Source organism: Rhamphochromis sp. 'chilingali' (assembly GCF_963969265.1).
Source record: "Rhamphochromis sp. 'chilingali' genome assembly, chromosome: 15".
NCBI lineage: Eukaryota > Metazoa > Chordata > Actinopteri > Cichliformes > Cichlidae > Rhamphochromis > Rhamphochromis sp. 'chilingali'.
In genome coordinates this window covers 434,561-460,270 of record NC_137942.1, presented here as the reverse complement: position 1 = coordinate 460,270, position 25,710 = coordinate 434,561, and the positions used below count along the sequence as shown (strand labels likewise).

Sequence of the window (25,710 nt, the reverse complement as noted above, 5' to 3'; positions counted from 1 at the left end):
GTAACACTGGAAATTAAACATGACGTCATGTTTTAAATGGAGTAAAAGCACTGAAAGTCCATGTTATTTTACATTTTGAACTTTCGATTAAGTTTAAGAGCGTGCAGTTTGTTTGTGCCCATTTTTTTTAAATCACATAATTACATATGTACCCACTGCACGGGTAATAATGAACCACCGGCGAGGGCCACCAGAGGGCGCTGTTGGTCTGCCCAGAGAGGACTGAGGGTCTGACTGTGGCTTCTTTGGCAGACAGGATGTAATCTCAGGAAAGGAGGGGAAAGAAGACAAGCCAGGACTGGCAGGTCAGAGAGGGCGGAGCTAAAGAGAGAGAGAGAGAGAAACCTGTTTGAGTGATCGGGGCTCGCCCCTCCAAGATCAGAAGAGAAAAAAGTGAAGTAGGATGGTTGGATCTGACTTTTACTGCAGGTAAAACACAACAAACCCTCAATTTATCTGTGTGTGTGTGTGTGTGTGTGCGTGTGAGTGTGTGTGTGTGCGTGTGAGTGAGTGTGTGTGTACCCAGTTGTAGTTGAAGACATTTGCTTTGTTACATTTTTGTGTATTGTTGTGTCTGTCTAGATAAAAGCGTTTCCAGTGGACTTGTAAACCCTATGTCACGGGGTCCTGGTCCCACACCTGCATTATGGGGAATATGAGTCTGTTTTTAGATTCAGTGCGTGTGTGTGTGTGTGTGTGTGTGCGTGTGTGTGTGTGTGTGTGTGGGTGTGTGTGTGTGTGTGTGGGTGTGTGTGTGTATGTGTGTGTGTGTGACTGTGTGTGTGTGTGGGTGTGTGTGTGTGTGTGTGTGACTGTGTGTGTGTGTGGGTGTGTGTGTGTGTGTGTGTGTGTGTGGGTGTGTGTGTGTGTGTGTGTGTGTGTGACTGTGTGGGTGTGTGGGTGTGTGGGTGTGTGTGTGTGACTGTGTGTGTGTGTGGGTGTGTGTGTGTGTGTATGTGTGTGTGTGTGTGTGTGTGGGTGTGTGGGTGTGTGTGTGTGTGTGTGTGTGTGTGCGTGTGTGTGTGTGTGTGTGTGTGTGGGTGTGTGGGTGTGTGTGTGTGTGTGTGTGTGTGTGACTGTGTGGGTGTGTGGGTGTGTGTGTGTGTGTGTGTGACTGTGTGTGTGTGTGGGTGTGTGTGTGTGTGTATGTGTGTGTGTGTCAGTTGCTGGTATGTGTGACCGGGTGTGACACAGTGTCCTGATTTCAGACTGAGGGTTTTTTTTCGCTCTTCATTAAAAATCTGTAGAAATGACAGAACTGTAGTGAGAGTGTGTCTGAAAACCCGCCGGGCATAAGAACAGGTTTTACTGTAACTGCAAACTCTGTTGTTGGTGGTGGTTACACTTAGAAATGGGACGGTCCAAAAGTTGTCGTTCGACGCACACCTCAAACCTGGAGGTAAACATTCACAGGCCTCGGAAATATTCCCTTTTGACTGTTTTAACGCCACAAATCACAAGTGAAGAGCTAAAGACAGAAAGAGTCAAAGGAAGAGCTCGGTACAGGAAAGAAGGGCCTTCATCACTGAAATGGAGCCAGGCCTTTTATTCTGAAAACAACCTGCTAAACACATTTTACAAAGTTGTGGTCAAAGTCCTCGACAGGCTGTAAACATGCAGAAGGTTCACCCGGGTTTGGATACGTGCTCTTGCATTCCTCACACACAGACAGAAACACAGCACATGTTTTATATCTGAATCTTATTAGACACGTTTTGTGTTATTACACAGGGACACATCTTACACGAAACATACAGAACCACATGTAACAGTGTTCTGTATGTTTAATAATGCTAAAATATTTAAATCACACATGTTCATCGTGTGTTTTGTGCGACGTCGAGAAGAACTTGAATAAGAGAAAAAAGAATTTGCTTCCACTGAAGTTTTTAGAGGCGGGTCACATGACTCCACGCCGCAGGCTGGAGTTCCTCATCAGGTAAAAACTCTGCACGTTATAATTCTGTATGCTAACAAGGTGCGAACGCATTTCGCTTTTATACAGTTTATTACATTAAGATGTTTCAGAAAACAACAGAAGCTGAACATCTGCATGAACAGATAAGAGCTCAATAATAAGATAAACCTACCACTGTAGTATGTGTTAGAGATGGACCGATCCGATATTACGTATCGGTATCGGTCCGATACTGACCTAAATTACTGGATCGGATATCGGAGAAAAATAAAAAATGTAATCCGATCCATTAAATATCACGAAAGCATCTCACAAAACTTGCAACACGCCGTAACTCACCTCAGAACGTTAGCACGTCGGAGCAGTATGCATCACGTGATAGAGCGGCTGTGGCATGCGGGACCTGTCGGTGGTCTGGATAGCATGTGGAGCTTCGCTAGCAACCCGGCATTTCATCTCCGACAAAGTTATCCCGAGAGAAGTATAGCAAGTGTGTAAGTCCATCTCTGAATGTTTGTAAAGCATTCCTGCGTTAATCTTAACAAGCGACTGCCTCTCGCTCTCCGGCTGCTACTTCAATCATGAAACTGCTTAACGATCAGCTGATCGGCTTTTCTGTCGCGAGTCCGTGTCTCTTGTTTGCTTTTGGCCCACTTTGCACCAGAAAGAGGAAACCAGCGGCTGAACAACAGCAGCACGTTTAAGCTTGATCAGCTGTTGTTAGAATTTATTTAATATTACTTTCTACTCGAGGATCTTTTTCTACGTAGCTGACGCTGGTAACTGTGCAGGGGCGGATCTAGCAAAGTTTAGCCAGGGGGGCCGATAGGGCATTAACAGGGAAAAGGGGGCACAAAGACATACTTTTCTTTCTTATTCTCATTTAAAATGTCTAGCTTTTAATAAATAATTATCTGACACCCAAAGTTTTAATTTGATGTAAAATGAATAGAAGTCCATTACTGTATATAGTAACTATTAAGTCTAATATATATACCCTAGTAAGCTATAGTACTTTTTCCTTTGGGAAGGTACCATCTGTGCAGTCTGCAATTCTGTTGAAGAAAGAGGTTGAATCTATTTAATATTTCTTGAAAAATAATTGATTTCTGTGCATTTTTTTTCACACTGCATCAAATTAAGGTTGATTACATCGATTAAGCATCATGAGGTGGAGCGTGAGGGGTGGTTCCCTATTTTTTATTTATTTATTTTTGTTGTTGCTGGGAGTTGGAACCCTATTAGTTAGGTTGCTTAATATTTCTGCTAAGTACTCTTTAAAATACCAGAATAGGGAGGATGGTGCAGGTTTAAGTTTATTAGATTGATCAGTATTGCTGAACTATGAAATTTTTTTTTTTTGCATACAGGTATAACAGAATAGCTTTAGTGTAGTTGTTGTTTTAAACTTGAGTATGAACTTATACAAAATGCAGCAAGATATTTAAAAAACAGTTTTGTTGATTAAAAAACACTATATCGGATTCATATCGGTATCGGCAGATATCCAAATTTATGATATCGGTATCGGACATAAAAAAGTGGTATCGTGCCATCTCTAGTATGTGTTTATAATAATGTTATAATAAGTGATAAATGTGTTTAGTTTGTGTTTGGACACAGGGCTGTGTGCTGTATTCTCCACAAACTGCATAAACCGGGCTCAACCTGAACCCTCACTCACAGTGTTTTAGTGTGTGGGGACTATTTGTTTTCACCGGGCTCACTGAGCATCAGGTTACAGAGGAAGTTTGAAAGGTTTGAAACAGCGTGCGAGGAGAGCGCGGCAGGTGCCAGCCAGTCAGAGCCGTGTGTTTGTGCTGAGAGTGTGTGATGCTTATGTGTGTGACTCTGTGCATTCCTGTCAGCGTCGGTTTGGTTCCAGCCTCGTGTGGGCGGAGCCAGCAGACAGATTTATGACCTGGACTCGTTTATTTCTGTGTGCTGTGACCACACCCGCTCTCACATGGGGTAAAGGTTGAACGGTTTTTAGATTAAGCGAGCTGGGATTGGCTGCTGGGTGTATGATGTCACTTGACGGATGGCTGACGAGGCCCTCACAGATTCTCCTTTAAATGTTTTATCTTTTCTGATTGGTGGACAGGGTGTGTCCCGCCACAAACCCTCCAGTTTATTTTTTCACATGCTTCGCTCCTGTGGTCACACAGAGCAGTGTGTGTGTGTGTGTGTGTGTGTGTGTGTGTGTGTGTGTGTGTGTGTGTCACATACCAGCCTGCTGGTGCCGCAGAGACACAATCACAGTGCATGAGGAGGGGGAGGGGCAGCAGCATTCCAACATACCAGCGTCTCTGAAACTCACCTGTCCCAGGTGTTTAAATAGAAAACAATGGATTTCAAAAATAAAACTTTATTTGTCTTTGCAACGGCAACAAACAAACAGCAGGAGAAAAAACAACAATAATAATTATTAAAAATGACTGAAGTCATAAATAAATGAACAAAATTACAGTAAGATTCTTAAGGTCCTGTTTATGAATGAGTGAATTCCTTCATGGTTTTTGTACATCAAAAAACCTCAGATCACTGAAAACCAGAAGGACGGACTAACGATTCACGAGGAATAATAATCAGTAATCATGATTTTCTTCTAGAAATCAACACGGTCCACTGAAAACAGCACAACATCAGTCACATACTCCACTGCTGTACAAAGAGTGGGGTAGCAGCAGGCTAAAGAGTGGGGTAGCAGCAGGGTAAAGAGTGGGGTAGTAGGAGGGTAAAGAGTGGGGTAGCAGGAGGGTAAAGAGTGGGGTAGCAGCAGGGTAAAGAGTGGGGTAGCAGCAGGGTAAAGAGTGGGGTAGCAGGAGGGTAAAGAGTGGGGTAGCAGGAGGGTAAAGAGTGGGGTAGCAGCAGGGTAAAGAGTGGGGTAGCAGGAGGGTAAAGAGTGGGATAGCAGCAGGCTAAAGAGTGGGGTAGCAGCAGGGTAAAGAGTGGGGTAGCAGCAGGCTAAAGAGTGGGGTAGCAGGAGGGTAAAGAGTGGGGTAGCAGCAGGGTAAAGAGTGGGGTAGCAGCAGGGTAAAGAGTGGGGTAGCAGGAGGGTAAAGAGTGGGGTAGCAGCAGGGTAAAGAGTGGGGTAGCAGCAGGGTAAAGAGTGGGGTAGCAGCAGGGTAAAGAGTTGGGTAGCAGCAGGGTAAAGAGTGGGGTAGCAGGAGGGTAAAGAGTGGGGTAGCAGGAGGGTAAAGAGTGGGTAGCAGGAGGGTAAAGAGTGGGGTAGCAGCAGGCTAAAGAGTGGGGTAGCAGCAGGCTAAAGAGTGGGGTAGCAGCAGGGTAAAGAGTGGGGTAGCAGGAGGGTAAAGAGTGGGGTAGCAGGAGGGTAAAGAGTGGGGTAGCAGGAGGGTAAAGAGTGGGGTAGCAGCAGGGTAAAGAGTTGGGTAGCAGGAGGGTAAAGAGTGGGGTAGCAGCAGGATAAAGAGTGGGATAGCAGCAGGCTAAAGAGTGGGGTAGCAGCAGGGTAAAGAGTGGGGTAGCAGGAGGGTAAAGAGTGGGGTAGCAGCAGGGTAAAGAGTTGGGTAGCAGGAGGGTAAAGAGTGGGGTAGCAGTAGGCTAAAGAGTGGGGTAGCAGCAGGGTAAAGAGTGGGGTAGAAGCAGGGTAAAGAGTGGGGTAGCAGCAGGGTAACGAGTGGGGTATAGGGTTGCCAACCGTCCCTTAAAATACGGAATCGTCCCGTATTTAGAAACAAAAGTACACGTCCCGTATTGAGCTAATAAGGGACGCACTTTGTCCCGTAATCCAGTGAGAATCAAAAGTAGTCTATAACTTTTAATGGAATTAACGCTTTGTTTGAAAACATAATTCCCAGCCCCTCTCCTGCTTTGTGACCAATGAGCTGACAGCACACTTATGACAATTCGAGTATGACAATTCAGATTACCGCTCATCTCATTGGTCGAGGAAAGGTCGCTTACGGAGAAAATACCGGAAGACAACAGATGACCACAACAAGAAGCATGGCCAACAGGGAAACAAATGCCGACACTGCGGTGCAAGTCTCGGACGACAGTACACCTAAAGCTGGGAAAACACTGTGCGATTTTTTCAGTCGCGTTATTCAGCTCCTGCTCAAACTGCACGATTGACTCGCAGGGGTTAGAAGTTGGTAGGTCACGATGCAGGTCTCACACTATACCGCCCGATGCTCTGATGCAACCTGAGTGCTCACACTGTGCCTCCATAAAATGAAGGTTATAACAGAAAATCTGTCGCTCGCTCTCCCTCTGTCTTTCACTCACACAGACACACCACCACCATCAACTTTGCTAAATTGCTAATGAAAAACACTCATCAGGCAGCTGTGATTGAGCAGCAATGTAAATCCAACTATTTTCACGGTTGTTGTGGTCGTGATCATTTTGTGAGGCCACATCGAAAAGGCTCGGATGAGCTTTCCAAAGTTCTACAAGTTGTGCCTCCATCGCTTGTGTCCAGATCACACGCGGCACAGCCGAGCTGCACCGTCTTTTTCACCGACGTTTACCTGTTTGCGCGTGAGCAGTGTGAGCGCCTGTGGTGACACCCTCACGAGCGATTGATGATCGGGAGCTGGTCGAGGTGTTAATCGCTTCTCGTTACCCCACGTATACTACACGACGCACGATGAAGGCCAAAATCGGGCCGATCACCAAATCGGTCGCACGACTCATAAATCGTCTCAAAATGGGCCAAAAATCGCACCGTGTGAGCCCAGCATTAGAGCAGCAATGTTTGTTCGCCCAGAGAAAGAAAAAAAGGCTGCGAAAGATAAGATAAGATAAGATAAGATAACCTTTATTAGTCCCACACGTGGGAAATTTGTTTTGTCACAGCAGGAAGTGGACAGTGCAAAAGTTATGACGCAAAAATTAGAATACAATAAGAATAAATACAGGGAGGAATGGGAAAAGGAAACCACTGGGCTGGGAACATGCACGATAACACCTATAAAGCGCACTGCACTGTGTGCCGGCGCACTTTTTCCATAGGCATGCTTCTAGTGGTGGGCACATGAAGAACATGAGGGGCGTGAAAGCTCGGGGAACCCTTAACCAATTTCTTGTCCACCAGGCATGGCAGAAGCAGATATGGTATGTAAACACTGGTTTGTTGTTTAAACCCTCTGGTTAAGGTTAATATGGGCATGTGCAGTGAATATCAGCGCTATGTGGCCAGAAGTGTGATAATATAATTTATTTTGTGTAATAAACAACTGCAAGGATAGATGATTACAACAAATAGATGAATAATACATAAAAGTAATACATAGATGAATAATGATGATGAGTTAAGATGCGTAATCATGGGAACAAGCGGGTTTACAAACAGGAGCAGCTGATTAGCATTAGAAAAGCTGAAATAATACCTCAGCTGAAGCCAATTGTACTAAATGCACTATATGTGCACTGTTACAAGAATGTTTTTGTTGTATTGCTTTCTATTAATTTATATAATTTTAAGTTAAGCAGGACAGAGCTCTTTTAAAGAAAGATTTACTTATATTCTCAAAAGTTAAGCATGACAGGCTTCTGTTTAAGAAGGAGACCTGTTTTACTGTGTTAATGTTGTCATTTTGAGCTAAAAATAAATGGCTAAATGATCATTTGTTTCCCATATGGTCATATCACAAAGAATATGCATCTGCTTAAATCAAATTCAAGTCAAATGGTTAAAAAAATAATTTCACACACAAAAAAAAGAGCTACCACACTGGGAAGGGTGAAGACAACTGGGTTGCCCGGCCCTGGCCACGAGGTGTCCCTTATTTATTTTTCAGGGAGTTGGCAACCCTAGTGGGGTAGCAGCAGGCTAAAGAGTGGGGTAGCAGCAGGGTAACGAGTGGGGTAGCAGCAGGGTAACGAGTGGGGTAGCAGGAGGGTAACAGGAGCCCAGAGTTCACAGGTTTGAGGCCAGTCGCTTCCAGGTCCATTGATGAAAGAGCAGCTGATTGGATGTTTGCTGAAAGCTCTGGGCCAGAGAAAATGTTTGGCTGTCCCGCTGCTCTGTGAGCACACACACACTGTTGTTCCTTCACAAAGACAGGAAACACACCGCTATGTGATGTCATTGAGGGGTGAGGTCAATGCCGCTGTGTGGGCGGGGCTTGCAGCAGACAGGAAGTGCAGGCGCTTCCCTGTGTAAACAGAGCTGCCCTGAGATCAGCCTCCTGCTATTGTTCTAAGCGAATGCCTGGCTCAGAGGCTGCTGGGAGGGAAATAGCCCCGTACTGCAGACAGGGTGGCTGTAGCTCAGGAGATCCCTCGCACTCCCTCTGAGTGGCTGAACGAGGCATGTTACATCTCGGACAGGCGTCCAAGTCAACATAACCTCTGCTGCATTGCAGTTCACCTGCTTCTCTCTGTCCAATTAAATCAAAACACAGACTCAGGTGCTGCTCGAGTGCAGAGACCCTTCAAGGAACAGGCAGGGAGCACGTGAACTGCCAAACTTCAAACCAGGGTAGTGATGCAGCGCGTGCTCCTCAGCTCAGACTCAGATTTCAGGACGGACAAAACTACGTCCTGTATGTCCAAATATTCACAGCTCTGTCTGCGTGTGGCGATGTTTGATGCTGAGGATGCAGGTCCAGGTTCATCATTTCAGTCACAATCACCTCAAATGCCTTTGCATGTGCTTCACACCTGAGTTTTGTTCCTCCTATTGGTGCAGTACATTCTAGTCGCACCTACCACCCCCCACCCCAAGGTTGAAAAATGAGCACTGACCAAACCCTGCAGTCCCTCTACTGTCCACCAGAGGCTTCAGCAGAGGGTTCAGCCCGCATAGACTCGAGTTTTCAAGCAGTGTTAATTCTGACAGCAGGTTTCTTGTCGACTAAACATCAGGAGACTGCAGCACACTTAGGCTACATCCGCACTAATACGTTCTCGTTTGAAAACGCATAATTTTCTCTCTGTTTTGCCCTCCCGTCCACACTGAGACGGCCTTTTCATTCAAGAAAAACACACTCGAAAACACATACATTTGAAAACTGTTTGTTCTTTTGTGTCGCAGTGCGGACAGCGCAACCGCAGACTTTTTGAAAACAATGACACATCAGATCACTTTTATTTTCACATCATATGTGCAGGTACACGGGTACAGAACACGCGAGTGAAATTCTTGTGTGCGAGCTTCACAAGCAACGGAGGTGTGGAAAAATACAAAAGCATAAGAACAAGCAAATATAAGAATGGCTAAATCTGAGTCTCACATTTTAGTCATGTGATGCAGTCATGTGACCAATTAAACTAAGATAGCGGAGGACATTATACAGCAGTTGTTTTGTTTGACAGCCCTGTTAAAGATTAATATCAGTCTGTACACGCTTCAGAGAGCTTTTCTTCAAATTCTTTAATTCTCACTCGCTTTTGCAACTTTGTACTTTTGTGTTACTCGCAGCAACAACTCCACCTCATTGTGAGTCCATTTAAAAACCTTATTGCCGACGTTTCAAAGAGCCGGAAAAGTAAATAAACCTAATCAGTTAATGTTAGTTAACCTAATTAGTTCTGATTGGATCTCATCTGTCCAGAATGTTTTCGTCTCGTTTTAACTGAAGTGTCGATACATTTCATCACTGTTTTTGTCCTCGTGTGTTAGTTTTATGTAGTTTACACGGATATGAGGAAAAATAAACCTTGAATGTTCAGTGAGGGTTTCACACAAAGGACTGAAAAACTGAAAGCAGACGGGCTTCAGCCTGCAGTCTGCTTCCTCGGACTCTCTGTGTGAAACAGAGCTAACCTATTTTAGCCATTGATTTGTTCCAACTGTTTGTCTTTGGTTAATGAAACACAGCAGCGTTAACTCCTTCACTGCGCTGGGAGATAAATGTGATGTTTGTTAAGTGGACTGAAGTGTTTTTGCTTCGGGGCTGTGGGAGGAGTTCAGACCTCACTTTGACCTGTTCTGACATGAAAGCAGAGGAGCTGATAACTGTCATTCCTCTGCTTTCAGTCCATGAAGACAGTCTGTCCTTTCCTCAGTGTTAGAGACTTTCATTCATTCAGAGACGTTCGTTCTACAGCTGTTAGAAACGTGAGTCAGGGAAACTAGAATCTTACAGACATGGAGGAAAGACAGATAGCCTTGGGCAAGGTACGAACCCAAGTTGCTCTCTGATGCATTTTTCAGTGTGAATGTTGGATGAAAAGCGTGAAATGTGTAAGTGAGCCTCGGGTGCTTAAGAAGACAAAGACTGTGAGCAGCGGCCATGTTCTCGCTGTGCCTGCAGTGAAAAGGCAGGTCTGCTGGGTTAGCTTACGGTTCTATGTTGATATAATGCGGTGGCGCCCAAAACTGTGGTTTGTAGATGTGCTACAGTTGGCTCAGCTCTCACAGCTCATCAGACAGAAACGCCCACAGACGGGTTATACAGGTGTTTCCACGAGCTCGCCAGCATCTACCTGATGGTATCATCAGACAGAGGCTTTGAGTAGGAACACCAACTGAATCAGCACGCCTCCTGGTTTCTGCACCGCTCTCATCCATTAACACAGTGGTTCCCAAACTTTTTTTGCTTTGTTTTACAAGAAAAATGGTCCGTCCCCCCCACGCACGCACAAAACATCCTCCAACCACACACACCCATATTTTGCTCCATTGCAGTTTATTTCACACCTCAAACATTTAGTAAACAATTAAGCAAATACAAGTAAACTGCAATAAATTACAGGCAGTAATAAAATAAACTAGTAACTCTTTTATGCTACGTCCGCACCTACACATGTATTTTTGAAAACGCAGCTGTTTCTATGCGTTTGGACCTTTCTTCCACGTAAACGGTGTTTCCAATCACCGAAATTTTTTTAAACTCCTTTTTTGTGTTTACGTGTGGACGAGTAATACAGAGTTCATCACGCAACGTCAAAGGTATGAGCCTTTTTTCACGTCACGCTGTGGCCACGTTATTGTTTACATGAGATGAATTGCAGAATGACAGAGAGACAAAATACTGTTAATCTGACTGTCTGCAGGCTTTACACGCAGTTACTGTCCCTCCATTTACAAAGGCAGAGGCGTCATGGTGTCATTATTTTACGTGTGGTTGGTTTTTCCTGTGTAATAATATTCAACATTGCTGTCAATACATTTTTCAAAAAATGCCTCTCTGTGCAAAATGGGTTTAAAAACATAAACAGCTGTGGGATCCTGTTTGTCTGTGATTTGAACAAATCGTGGCAGGATCAGCCTGATGTTATTTGTATCCCGCTGTCTGTGATATAAGGCAAAGCAAGGCAAGGCAAGTTTATTTGTATAGCACAATTCAACAACAAGGTGATTCAAAGTGCTTTACAGAGACATTAGAAACAAAAACAAATAAAAAGCATGATTTAAAATTGATTAAAACAAGCAAACAAACAAACAAACTAGTTAACAAACAAACAAAACAGTATATAAAATCAAAACAGATAAAATCAGAGATAAAATCAGTAGTTAAATGTAAGTTTTGAAATTTAAGCTTAAAAGTGTGGATTTGGTGCTTTATTCAAATGCAGCTGAGAACAGGTGAGTCTTCAACCTGGATTTAAATAAACTGAGTGTTTCAGCTGATCTGAGGCTTTCTGGGAGTTTGTTCCAGATATAAGGAGCATAAAAGCTGAATGCAGCTTCTCCGTGTCTGGTTCTGACTCTGGGAACTGATAAAAGACCGGATCCAGATGACCTGAGGGATCTGGATGGTTCATACTGGGTCAGGAGGTCATTGATGTATTTTGGTCCTAAACCATTCAGAGCTTTATAGACCAGCATCAGAACTTTAAAGTCTATCCTCTGACGGACAGGCAGCCAGTGTAAGGACCTCAGAGCTGGACTGATGTGGTCCACTTTTTTGGTCTTAGTGAGGACTCGAGCAGCAGAGTTCTGAATGAGCTGTAGTTGTCTGACTGATTTTTTAGGTAGACCTGTAAAGATGCTGTTACAGTAATCAAGCCTACTAAAGATGAATGCATGGACTAGTTTTTCCAGGTCCTGTTGAGACATCAGATCTTTTATCCTTGATATATTCTTGAGGTGATAGTAAGCTGACTTTGTTATTGTCTTAATGTGTTTTTCTAAGTTTAGGTCTGCATCCATCACTACACCCAAATTTCTCGCCTGGTTTGTGGTTTTTAGATGTATAGATTGAAGTTCTCTGGTGACCTGTAATCGTTTTTCTTTGGCGCCAAAGACTATTACCTCAGTTTTGTTTTTGTTTAGCTGGAGAAAATTGTGGCACAACCAGTCATTGATTTCCTCAATGCATTTACCAAGAGCCTGTACAGGGCCTCGGTCTCCTGGTGACATTGTGATATATATTTGTGTGTCATCTGCATAGCTGTGATAGTTTATTTTGTTGTTGTTTATAATCTGTGCCAGTGGGAGCATGTAGATGTTAAACAGAAGGGGTCCCAAGATGGAACCTTGGGGAACTCCACATGTGATACTTGTCTGCTCAGATGTGAAGTTACCTATTGATACAAAGTATTTCCTGTTTTCTACGTATGTTTTGAACCAGTTTAGTACAGTTCCTGAAAGACCTGTCCAGTTCTCCAGTCGTTTGAGTAATATGTTGTGGTCAACTGTATCAAATGCTGCACTGAGATCCAGTAAAACTAAGACTGACATTTTTCCACTGTCTGTGTTCAGACATATGTCATTGAACACTTTGGTCAGAGCGGTTTCAGTGCTGTGGTTCTGTCTAAAACCTGACTGGAAGGCATCGTAGCAATTATTCTGTTTTAAGAAGTAATTGAGCTGTTGAGAAACTGCTTTTTCAATGATCTTACTTAAAAATGGGAGATTTGAGATCGGCCTGTAGTTGTTCATTTGTGTCTTGTCAAGATTGTCCTTTTTCAGTATAGGTTTGATTACAGCAGTTTTTAGTGATTCTGGAAACACACCTGATAATAAAGAAAAGTTGACGATCTGTAACAGGTCTGACTCTAAAGTCTTTGAGACCTTTTTGAAAAAAAACTGACCACTTACCAGTTTTTACTTTGTGTGACTGTGATTTAAAAAAAATAGATACCAAGATCATGATAGAAAAGCGAACAATAAATGAAGAAGCAATTCATGCCTTCAATTTCAATTTAGCACAACAAGATTGGAGTTCGGTGTATGAAGAGTCAGATGTGGACAAGGCTTATGATAATTTTCTAGATATTTTTACTATGTGGTACAATAAACATTGTCCTGTAAACGAACACATGACAAAGAAAAAAAAGATAAAAAGTCCTTGGCTCACAAAAGGAATTATTAATGCTTGCAAAAAGAAAAACAATCTGTATAAACAGTTTATCAAAGTAAAAACAAAAGAAGTGGAACAAAGATATAAAGCATATAGAAATAAATTGACTGATATTATAAGAACGAGCAAACAACTTTATTATAGAAGAAGATTATATGAAAATAAAAACAATATAAAAGGAACTTGGGATGTGTTAAACAACTTAATTAAACAAGCATCTTCTGGAACATCATATCCTGAATATTTTACTGATGCAAATGGTGAAAATCACAACATGAGTAATATTGTCGATGGGTTCAATAAATTCTTCATAAATGTTGGCCCTGAACTAGCAGCGGACATCCCGTGTCATAAAAATGAAAGTATCAGTAATATAAAATCAAATCCCTTTTCACTGTTCCTCTCAGCTACAAATGAGCAAGAAGTAATAAATATCACATTAAAATGTAAAAGTAAGTCTTCAATGGATTATCATGACATAAATATGTCTGTAGTTAAACAGGTTATTCTGAATATTGCTAGTCCCTTAACATATATCTGTAATTTATCATTTCAGTCCGGTTGTTTTCCAAAAAAAATGAAAATTGCGAAAGTAATACCACTATATAAAAGTAATGACAAACACAGTTTTACCAATTATAGGCCTATTTCTCTACTGCCTCAATTCTCAAAAATTCTAGAAAAACTTTTTAATTCAAGATTAGAAAAATTCCTTGAAAAACATCAAATAATAAATGTTGGTCAGTATGGTTTCAGAACGCAAAGAACCACTTCAATGGCGATAATTGAGGCAGTAGAAAAAATTACTGATACACTGGATAAAAATAAATATGCAGTTGGTATTTTTGTTGACCTCAAAAAGGCCTTCGACACAATCAATCACTCAATTTTACTGGATAAATTGGAAAGATATGGTATTCGAGGGAAAGCTGGTAACTGGTTAAAAAGTTACCTAACAGGTCGGGAACAATATGTTAGCATAGGGCATTACCATTCAGAGAAACTTGGTATTACATGTGGTGTTCCCCAAGGGTCAGTGTTGGGACCAAAACTTTTCAATGTATACATAAATGATATTTTTGATGTTTCTCAAGTACTTAAACTCATACTGTTCGCAGATGACACCAACATATTTTTCAGTAGCGATGATTATACTGATCTTGTAATGACCGTAAACAGGGAGCTACAATTAATAAAAAAATGGATGGACATAAATAAATTATCATTAAATATAAATAAAACTAAAGCAATGTTTTTTGGTAATTTAAAATATAATATAGAATTACCAATTATCATTGAAGGTGTACCAATTGATAATGTGAGTGAAAACAAATTTTTGGGAGTTATAATTGATAATAAAATTTCATGGAAACCCCACGTCAGACACATAAAAACCAAAATTTCCAGAAGCCTCGCAGTTTTGAACAAAGTGAAACAATTCCTTGATAAAGATGCACTTCGTACTCTGTACTGTACCCTGGTTCTTCCATATCTTACATATTGTGTGGAAGTGTGGGGAAACACATATAAAAATACAACTAATCCATTAGTCACAGTACAGAAACAAGCACTGCGTATTATTCACAAGGCTGGTTATCTAGATCATACTCACAAATTCTTTCTTCAGGCAAAGTTACTTAAATTCCAGGATCTGGTTAATTACAATACATCCATAATTTTGTATAAAGCTTTTACTAAACGTTTACCGGCAAATTTACAAACTAGATTTGAAATTCGAGAAAAGGTTTATAATGTGAGAGGCTTTGGAGAATTCAAATTACCCAGAACTCGAACAACCCATAAAGGCTTTTGTGTGTCTGTATGTGGTGTGAGAATCTGGAACAGTCTGAGTTTACAATTGAAACAATGCAAAAATATTCATAGATTTAAATTCCTCTACAAACAGTTGGTCTGGTCACAGTATACTCAATGATGCTTTTAGTGTGCTCTGTAATGTCTGTCCTCTTACCATTGCTGGTATGGATTCCAAAATAAAAAAAATAAAAAAGTGTGCGTATGTATGTACATATATGTACTTGTGTGTGTAGATATATATGTATGTATATGTATGTGTGTCTGTTACTTGTAGTTATTACTGCCTGTTACCTGTGGTAATGCAATTTATAATTTATATATTCTGTATTCAGTTATGAAGGCTCTAATTGTTGGTTGCGAGCTGCCGCTTAGATGCTTGTATCTGCCCGGGGCTGTTGATGGGTCTGTATGCAATGATGGGCGTAGCTGCGGGAAGTTTATTGTTTTTTTTTGTTGATGAGTGAGTATAGGGGTGGGATTTAATAAGTTTTCTTCGTCCCACTCCTTTTTCAGGCAATTTTTGTTTTTTGTTTTGTGTATTTTATGTTCAATATAGGTATTTGTTGTGCCTGAAAATGAACAAATAAATGAAATGAAATGAATGAAACTTTACTGTATAAAGAGCAAACATCTCCAAAATGTCAGGAGTAGATAGTCATTACAACAAGTGTTTGTGAACTAAAAATCAAGAATGTGGGATCCTGTTTGTCCGTGATTTGAACAGCCCAGCGCTGCTCCCAACGCAGGGAAAACCAATCCTGCAGGGAGACCTACCTCGGCACTTGTGCAGGTGAAACCAAAGGGCAGATTTGCTTCACCATATTTTCTAGTCTTCTCTAGGCTTAAAATGAAGTTGGTTTGGAAACATATTCAGCGATGCTTCAGCTCCTGCTTTGCGTTTGTGTGGGAGCCCCGTGCTAGCAGTGTCCAAGCGTTTACTTATTTATTTTTTCCTTTTCATACCCCCCCCCCCCCCCCCCCCCGCAATGGCTCTGCGTCCCCCTAGGCGGCGGGCCCCACACTTTGGGAAGCTCTGGTGATCATAATTAATTCCTGTTAAACGTGTTAATGCAGAGCTTCCCAAAGTGTGGGGCCCGCCCCCTAGGCGCAGAGCCTTTGCAGGGGGGGCGCTGCAGTATGAAAAGGAAAAAAAGGAAAAGGGTTAGGGGGAAGGGCACTTACGCACTGCTAGCACGGGCTCCCACACAAACGCAAAGCAGGAGCTGAAGCATCACTGACTAGAGACTAGAAAATATGGTGAAGCAAATCTTCCCTTTGGTTTCACCTGCACAGGTGCTGAGGTATGTCTCCCTGCAGAATCAGAGACAAACAGGATCCCACAGCTGTTTATGTTTTTAAACCCATTTTGCACAGAGAGGCATTTTTTGAAAAATGTATGACAGCAATGTTGAATATTATTACACAGGAAAAAAACAACTGCAGGTAAAATAATGACACCGTGACGCCTCTGCCTTTGTAAATGGAGGGACAGTAACTGCGTGTAAACCTGCAGACAGTCAGATTAACAGTATTTTGTCTCTCTCTGTCATTCTGCAATTCATCTCATGTAAACAATAACGTGGCCACAGCGTGACGTGAAAAAAGGCACATACCTTTGACGTTGCGTGACGAACTCTGTATTCCTCGTCCACATGTAAACGCAAAAAAGGAGTTTTAAAAAAACTCTGTTTTCGGTGATTCGAAACGCCGTTTACGTAGACGAAACAGCTGCGTGTTCAAAAATACTCGTGTAGGTGTGTTTGTATTTTTGTCTGTTTGCTAGGCATTGTTTTTATTTTGTGTGTTTGTTTATTTTTTCCTTTAGGACGGGGGTGTAGGATCAGGAGTGATCTTTGACCAGTTACCTTCAGATTAGATCTTCCCGAGGGGGCGGGGCCTGAAAAGCCCAGGGTTGTCAAAATGGCAGCAACATCCTCCTTGCAGAGCAAAGGTGAGTCACCCTACTGTTGCAGGTGAACTCCAGCTTATTTAGACTCTGATTGGATGAAATCACCACATTAAGACCTGATGAAGCTGTAGAGGAGCGTTCGATGGCGCTGCTCTGGCGCGTCTGCATGTTTACAGTCACAGCTCATGAGCACATGTGCTTCACATTACTGCCATCTCCCTGCTCGTGACCAGCTCGTCTGCCTTCTTTAAAACTACATATAGCTTCAGGAAGTGAACCGGACCTCATTTTGACCTCAAAAACTGAACACAGCAGCTTTGAGAAGGTTGGGTTAAAATCTGTGGCCCGTTGTGTCATCACATTCAGCTTCTTGAAACTTTTCTGTTCCTCTGTCTGATCCTTTCTTTCAGGTCTGGGTCTGGTTCTGGTGGAATTTGGGTACGAGTACGAGGGTCGGGATGGGGCGCTGGTCACAATCAAACCCAATGAGCGCTACATCCTCCTGGCGAAGACCAACAACCACTGGTGGCAGGTCCAGGAGGATCGCAGCTCCAAGCCCTTTTACATTCCGGCCAAGTACGTCAAAGAGCTGCCGTTGGAGTTACCCTCTCCTCTGGACTTTGCTGATCCTCCCAGTCCCGAACTGGTGCTGCCTGTCGTGGCTCCAATCCCTGTGGTGGTGCCTGTCCTCATCCCAAAGCCTCTAGAAGAGTCCAGAACCAAACCAAGTGATGACATGACCATCAGACTCACACCCGATGCGGTCAAAAGGCACCACAAAAATGAAAATCGGATGTCTACATTTGGCGTCCCGCTGGACTTCCAAGATGTGGCACCTCGGCTACCTGGGGCCCCTGCTGGTCCTGCAGAGCCCGGGTCAACAGCAAACAACAGAACTGCAAACTCTGCCGATGGCAAGAAGCCGCCCCACCTGTCAGGCTACGTGGAGGACGCCAGGGATGCCGGGAAACCTCGCGTTCCCAGCTTCAGTCCGGCAGACCCCCTCTCAGTGCCCCGGCCCCAAGCCCAGCCCATCCGGGTGGAGACACCAGTGATCCCGCCCCACAGCAGCCTCCACAACATGTCCTCATCCCCAGCAGGACGTCCGGATGGCCACGAGTCTCCAATAGAGCCAGATGAGGAGGAGCTGGCAGAGGAAGAAGCAAACGTGGAGGAGAGCGTGGAGGAGAGCGATGAGGAGGGGCGGGACTCAGGGAAGGGCGAGGATTCACACCACATCTACGAGTCCATCCAGGACCTGAACCTGGACCTGGAGGCTCTGGTCGGAGCGAGAGCGAGCCCTGCAGCACAGGTCGAGCCTGCAACACCTGAGGCTGCACCAGCCCCACCTCCCACACAGGTAAGTCCCCAGACTATGAAAATGACCCTCTGATAAAGTCTCTGATTGTTGACTTTAATGTAATTAAATATCTTTTTACAACACCTGGACTTTACTTTTATTGAAATGATTGGTAAAATGGCACAAAGGCAAAAATAAGTGTTCAGGAACGGTTAAAGAACAATATGTTACAGAGTCCTCCAAAATAAAAGTCCTGTGCAGCGTGTCATTTCCTGCAGTTTCCACACAGGAAACAAGTTTTGGAGGAAAAGAAAAGGCCAGTTCCTCTTTTAATTCTCAGCATACCAGAAACAAACTGCTGACCTTTGACCTCCAGACCCACTGAAGCTTAAGAAAACTTAGTTTAAAGATTTAGTTTAAAACTATTTTTTGTTTACTGCTTTTGTTAGTTGTGATCTTAATGTTTCTTTCTTTTGGTTTTAAATTTAATAATTTACTGTTTTTTAAATATTTGTGTAGTTTAACTTTGTATTATTTGTATAAAATAATTTCATTGAACTCAAGTTGCTTAAAACCTACAGAGAGCAGACATTTGTGCGGGCAGGGTTACTGAGGGGAGCTTTTCCACGGTTCAGGGTCTGTAGTGATGTCACAGCTGGCAGGATGTGTTCAGGGTCGGACAGGAAACTGCGAGAGGATGACGCTGCAGCGACACCTGCAGGTGAAAACAGTCTTCAGTCAAGGTTAAATCACGCTGCATTACAGCAGACAGAGCACCTCCTACCCAGCATGCCGTTCAGCTGCTTTAATCATCCGTCCATGCGTTTTCTTTTGGTTATCCAGTTCAGTGATAGGGGGGTGGAGCCTCTCCCAGCTGTCACAGGGTGAGAGGTACACCTGGACAGGTCTCCAGTCTAACACATAGACACTGACTGCACGTGTTTGGAGGAAACCGCCCAGATACTGGAGTTGAACCCCGGACTTTGGTGCTGTGAGGCAACAGCGCTGAACGCTGCAGCATCGCTCAGCTGCTTTACTTAGTAAAAGTCTGCTTGCTCTGTAATGACAGTGCATATGAATGATAACACAGTGACAGTAAAATAACATTCCTTATCGTGACACTCGCTCCGGCTGTGAGCTCCTCGCTGACGTGTAATTACAACAGTGAGTGTGTGGTGAAGTGGGTGTGTCTGCTCTTCAGTCATGGAGCAGGTAGACCAGCTGCTGTGATCTGAGCACACGAGCTGTGGACACTCAGGGTTTAAATTAGAAAAATTAGATAAATAAATTAGATGCAGAGACGGGTTTAAGGTGGAAATACTGGAATAAAAGAAGTGATTCTGAGGTTTTAACCAGGGCTGAGTATCGTCACTGATTTCTAGAATCGATTCAATTTGAATCGGGGAAATTTTGCCTCAGTCAGAAATATTATAATTCAGATCATGCATCAGTGCATTTCCATTTTTTATATCTATTAAAAGAAAGCTGACACTTGTGAGACTTTATCAACGGTGTGAGCATCACAGCAGAGGCCTTTGTGTCAAAGTACGTGAGGTTAAAACAGAAAAAGATTTTCCTGGCCTGAGATTTTATAAGAATATTCTGCAGTAGATCGTCGGTGAGAAAGTCACATGATCCTGATGCGTCGGCGGGTCGAGCTTTGTGTTCACGTCTCTGTGCAGAAGCCTGTTCCTGCTCTCAGTTACTGTTTTAAATGTTTGCTGGTTGTTGAAATTTTGTGAGGTTTAACCTGAGATTCTGGCGTTTCGGGCAAAATAAAATTATATGTAAAAATCGATTCAGGATTTTAATGAATCGTATCACGTAATCCAAGCTAGAATCGATTTTAATCGATAAATCGATAATCAATACCCACTCCTAGTCATTACCCTCAGGGGAGTTCAAATCATGTTCAACGTCACGTTAGCGCCGTCAGTTTCTGTGTTTGATGAGCAGCAGCTGCTTCTTACCTCTGTGACCATCCGACTCCTCGCATTGCTTTCTGATGTCAGCAGGTAACGATGAAGATCAAGTGTGGGCGTCGCCTTTAAAGCAAACGTTTTGAGTTTTCAGAGTTTGAACTTTTTTCTGCTGCTTGGGTTTAAAGATGAGCTGGCGGCTCAACTATTACAGTTTTTGCCCTTTGCTTGAACACATTTTGCAAAACTTCGCTCATTGTGCCAAAACTCTAAACACAAGTAAACATGACACAACACTGGGAAATATACCATTCACATCTCTGCCAAATGGAAACTCTGCTCTCAAAACCTAACATTCCTCTGTCAAAATGTAACTCTGTTGACAAAATGACACATACCTGCATCACATGCAAACACTTACAGATCAGGGGACACACTAGTCTACTTCATATAAAACACTGCAGTCTTTGATTTTCATTGTTTATTCAGAAGGCACATTTTCAGGAGACACAAACAACCAAAAAAGCAAATAGGCCTACTCAATATTGTCCACTGCAGTACCATGAATTCAGATCATGCAAAAAAACCAAAAAACTATACTGTAAACACAAAACATCATGACAATTGTGCATACGTGGGCTCATGGATCCCGCCGTCTGTTGGGGTCTGGCCACAGGACCTCATCGACATCGCAAGCAGTGTCTTCTCCCGCTGGGCACCGGGGAAAATATCCTCTTGCATGTTGAAACCATCCATGGATTGCTGTCACCTGAATGTCGCCGCAGGCCTGTTCCATTGCCTGCAGAAGAGGCTTGCGGGCATGTGGTTGGCGGTCATATACTCGCCATCTCCAAGCCTAAAAAAATCCTCTATAGGGTTTAAAAATGGTGAGTAAGGGGGCAAGCATACCACTTCAAGTTGGCTGTGGTTGGAGAACCAGGCCTGGACCAGAGCAGCCCGATGGAAACTGACATGATCCCATATCACCACAAACCTGGGCTGATCTGCTCTGTTCTGTACAACTATATCATGGAGAGCATCTAGAAATGTGAGTATGTGTTGGCTATTGTATGGACCTAGTTTTGCATGATGATGCAGAAGCCCTCGAAGGCTTATGGCGGCACATAATGTGATATTTCCCCCGCGCTGCCCTGGGACGTGCACAACTGCCCTTTGGCCAGTTACATTACGACCCCGTCGTCTTGTTTCGCACAGGTCGAATCCAGCTTCATCAATGAAAATGAATTCATGAGGCTGTGCAGCTCCATCCATGGCCGAGATTCTCTGTAAAACAAAGAGAACATATTACTGCACTACAGTGCTACACATACAGGACCCTCACCCATCACACAGGTACATGTGTAGCTCTCAGGATGGATCCATGTGGTACTGATATGGTACATATTCAGCTGCTGCTGGATTTCACCAATACTGTATTGTCATGTAAAGGACAGTTACACGTACCCGTACATATTCAGCTCGAAGTCCTTTGACCCCGTCACTGGTTCTCTCAAATGGGACTCTGTAGAGCTGCTTCATGGTGATGCTGAGTTTTCCCAAGATGCGTCTGATGGTGGTGATGCTCACATGGTTTATGTTGCTGAACACTCGCCTGTCTGCAAGTATTTGCTTTCGTAGCTGGTGGAGACGGATGGCATTGTCTGCCCTCACTAGGTCCACAACGGCGAGTTCCTGCCGTTGTGTGAACAGGCGTTGGCGTCCTCCCCCAGAAGGTCTTCGAGTCATTCTAGAGAAATACAACCACATACTGTCATCGCTTTGCTTATTTTCTTACAGTACTTTACTGTATATACTGTATCATCCACTGTACAACACTGTACTTCAATATAAGTAATCATGCTATGTTTCACAGAAACCACCACTTTGGCTGCAAAAGCAGCATTAGCACCCTGCAGTACCCTGCACACTTGATATGATGATATACTGTAGAACAGTGCTATGAAACCATCTGAGTAGAGTAGAAGGCAGAGAGGTGAAGACAGACCTGCTTTCTAGTCTGAATGTTCGTATTACAGATGCCACTGTGAAGCGGCTTAGATGTGGGTGGACTCTCTGCCCAGCTTCCCTCATAGTCAGGCCATGGTTGATGACATGGTCCACCAAAGTTGCTCTTATATCATCAGAAATATGGGTCCGTTCATGGCCTCTTCGACCTCCTCCTCCTCTTCCTCTTGCTCTCCCTCCATGCATGCTTGCAAAGTTCTTGAATTGGCTAAACTGAGGGATTTTTGTGGTTGGCTAATTGGTGTTCAGTTTTGCAAGTAAGTGCCTTCAGGTGTGTATTGAGTGGTTGCAATTACCCGATGTGTTTTGTATTTTGGATACATGTGTTTTCCAAATGGCACCCTGAAATTTCATTTTCTGAACGAAGTGTCTTATGTATGAAATAGAGTGTAGTATGCAGGACCATGTGTGTTGCATAATTGCAACCAGGGTGCAAAGCAGTGCTTTTGTTTAAGGTATGAGTACATGTGTTTGAGGTATGGTAACAAAAGCTTCAAGTTGTGTTACTTTAGTCTAAGCATGGCTTTATAGTGTTCAAGCAACGGGCAACAACTGTAATCTTTAACAGGGCTGTCAAAACTGCAAACAAAACAACTGCTGTACTGCCCTCCGCTATCTTGGTTTAATTGGTCACATGACTGCATCATATGACTGAAATGTGTCATCGTTTTCGAAAAGTCTCCGGGTTCGCTGTCCACACTGCGAAAACGGCGTTTTCAAATGTTTCTGCTTTCAGGAGCGTTTTCACCACGCTGCGTTTTCCTTGACCCAAAATGCCGTCTCAGTGTGGGCAGGAGGACGTAGCCTCAGTAAAGGTGGGTGGCAGCAGGCCGTAAATCAGCTGTTGGTGCGTGGAGATGGAACGGGTTCAGCCAGAGTGTTTCTGACCTTCAGCTCCTTTCAGAACTCAAAGGTTTTCAGCGTCTTCGGTCTGACGACTCTCAGTGAAACTCAGCGTCCACATGATCAGCTCTCTGGGACTTCCTTATCTGACTGGTGGAGCATCGAGAATGCAGCTCTGCTCTTTTCTGGGTGACCTTTGACCTTTAGCAGTTGATGTCTTGCTTTCATGTTGTTCAGCAGGTGGTTTGTTTACCCAGAGGGTGGAACAGATTGAGTCATCTCGTGTTTGAAGCTGTTTCCTCCTCATAGGCTGTCCTGAAGCCAGGTGTGTCCCAGGTGAGGTGGCCGGCTGAGCGCGCTGCTGTGTTTGCACTAAATGAGCTGCAGCCGGATGTTTTTCTGTGACACTGCACCGTTAGGACTTTACCGGCTCCTGTGGTCATCAGTCAGCCAGCTTCCTGTCAGTCGCAGAAATAAAAGCTCTGCATCTTGGTTAACGGGCAGTCATAAAGTCATCCTCTCCTGATTGGCTGCTTTTACTCTGTGTGTGTGCATATGTGTGTGTGTGTGTCTGCTTACAGCTGCTGCTGGACTGCAACACTCTGAGTTGCATGTTTCCTGCAGTTTGAGACAGCTGCAGGCTGCTTCCTGCAGGCAGCAAATGCCCATTTGCAGCTGCCTGTGGACCTGCAGTGTTACAGCGCTCCCAGGACAAACGGGGAGTCCAAGCACAGGCTCCAGCTGTTCGAGTCCCGGAGAACGTTTAACGTTGCTGGTTTGGACGTTTGAGCTGTGTTTTTGGAGTGTTTGCTGAATCCTTTTAGAAGATTTGGCCGTTGGATTTATTGAAGCTTTAGAAAAACTCCAAGACTTATTTATGAAGTGTGATAAGAGTCCAGGGACTTGAGGGAAATGTCCATTAGAAGATTCCAGGAAACTTGAGGAAGTTTGATGAATTCCAGGTGATTCCAGGACTCAGAAAGAAAATTAGGTGGTCGTCAAAGTTGATCTATGGAGTCATAAAATGTTTCATGACGTCGGTGAACAGTGATCTGGCTCAGCAGCGTTGACTCCTGATCACACTGCCCTTCACAGGGGGCGGGGCTACTGAATCAGAGGGGGTGGGGCTACAGCCTGTGCAGTCTAAACACAAACGGAGTCTAGAAGACTTTCTGAGTTGTTCCTGGTGAGGTTTGATGCAGGACACACTTTGGTGATACTGAAACAACCACAGATGCATTATGGGTAAGTCCAGACATGCTGCATTAAACTTTGATGCTGGATAGAGATGTTGTCATTGTTTCCCTGCGTGCAGCTGCAGGTTCAGAGCATACGGAGCTTGTCGCAGTAAAGCAGGAGAGCAGATTTTTTCAGGTTAACGTGACGCTGCAGTCGATAAACACTGCAGGGCTGCAGGGCTGCCCCAGTCACCGGTGGTGATGACTAAATGTGCAGGTTACTCCCATGGAGTAATCCTCCTGTGGAGTATTCCTGCTCCACCTGTGCCGTGCTGTGCCAGTGCCAGTGCCAGGTTGTAACTGTGAGTCTATGCATCAGTAATAATGAGTCAGTGTTTAACATCGAAGCCCAGCACACTGACCAGTCGGTCTGCAAGCATTAATGATGAGTAAAGTTTAGTTAATGATAACGAGAATGCCTGCTGAGCAGTGGAGCCTCACCGGAGTCGTACCCGGCGGCTTTAATGGAAGTGACCTGAAGTGAAATGTAACACTTTCTTTGTTTCCCTGTGGCCACACTCGCCTCCTCAGTGTGACAGGAAGCTGTCTGCTCCCTGCTCAGAGGAGGAAATCTTGGCAAAGGTGAATCACCTCCAACATCTTCAGGATGATGATGAGTTTTATCAGAACTCGGTGTATCTGTGGTGTTGTGGAGATGTGAAACGTCTTCATCACCACGAGGACTCGACTCCCTGAAGACTGAAAACATCCAGATCTTCTTCCTCAATCAGACGTGAGGCTTAGTGAAAGTCTGCAGGAAATGACTGCAAGTCACTGTGTGTGTGTTTGTTTATAAACCCTGGGGGGAGCTCTTCCTGTACAGCAGCAGATGATTGCCGTAAATGAGGCCGACGCTCCAGCAGGTTCCTGCTTGTTTAGCGGGGACTTTGTCCTCGGTGGGTCGCCGTGCTCTGAGCGTCTCTGTAAGGACTCGCTCTGCAGCCCTGCTAACGCTCGCTCTTTGCTAACGCTCGCTCTTTGCTAACGCTCGCTCTTTGGACCCGTGGTCTTCTCTGCGCTCCTCTGTCTTGCAGAGTTGTGGGAACCCGGGACAGTGGCGCAGCTGCCCCTCTGTTGGTCTTCCTTGGTCTCTTGTGTTCTGGGGGCCTCTGGATGTCTGGAGTTTTGATCTCCTCCATACCTGCTTCATGCCCTGGAGGACGGGGCTGTGGCCCCCCCACACCCTCTAGCAGATCATTACATGAAGGAACCTTTTTTAAAAAAAAACAAGCGCGTCCATGCTCACAGGTGTACACACGGGTGATCACACCCACAAACTACACCCTTTTTGGCTCCTACCTCAAAGCACACTGTGTTCTGTTGATCTTATGTGCTGCACAATAATGTTTAACATTTAGTATTTACTGTCATATTCCCATATATCATTGTGATGTTGTTTATTCTATTACTCTTGTTCTCTTCTGCTTGTTTTCTTTTTTCTTTCTCAGCAGGTGATCCAGGTGATTGATATATGCATTTTTTTTTCTCTGCCCGTTCTGTTGGTTTTTGGTTTTTGCCCTT

General features: G+C 43.9%; 2 protein-coding genes across 4 annotated transcripts in view; one reads left to right on the top strand and one right to left on the bottom strand.

Moving 5' to 3' along the window:
- The first annotated feature begins 323 nt into the window (after positions 1 to 323).
- The window catches only part of LOC308410957 (rho GTPase-activating protein 27-like), a 45,266-nt gene continuing 19,879 nt past the window's right edge, over positions 324 to 25,710 (top strand). For all 3 annotated transcript variants that reach the window (XM_080904623.1, XM_080904622.1, XM_080904621.1), the window contains exons 1-3: positions 324 to 429; positions 16,781 to 16,906; positions 17,275 to 18,224. In XM_080904623.1, the coding sequence (XP_080760749.1) occupies positions 16,876 to 16,906; positions 17,275 to 18,224 (981 nt within the window). In that variant the 5' untranslated portion in view covers positions 324 to 429; positions 16,781 to 16,875. The remainder of the gene's footprint in view (positions 430 to 16,780; positions 16,907 to 17,274; positions 18,225 to 25,710) is intronic.
- Positions 20,418 to 24,191, bottom strand: LOC308410959 (uncharacterized protein). The gene is made up of 3 exons (XM_080904625.1): positions 22,089 to 24,191; positions 21,548 to 21,830; positions 20,418 to 21,367 (listed from the first exon to the last, which is right to left on the bottom strand). The coding sequence occupies exons 1-3, from the start codon at positions 22,292 to 22,294 to the stop codon at positions 20,849 to 20,851; spliced, it is 1,008 nt and encodes a 335-aa protein (XP_080760751.1). The 5' UTR covers positions 22,295 to 24,191; the 3' UTR covers positions 20,418 to 20,848.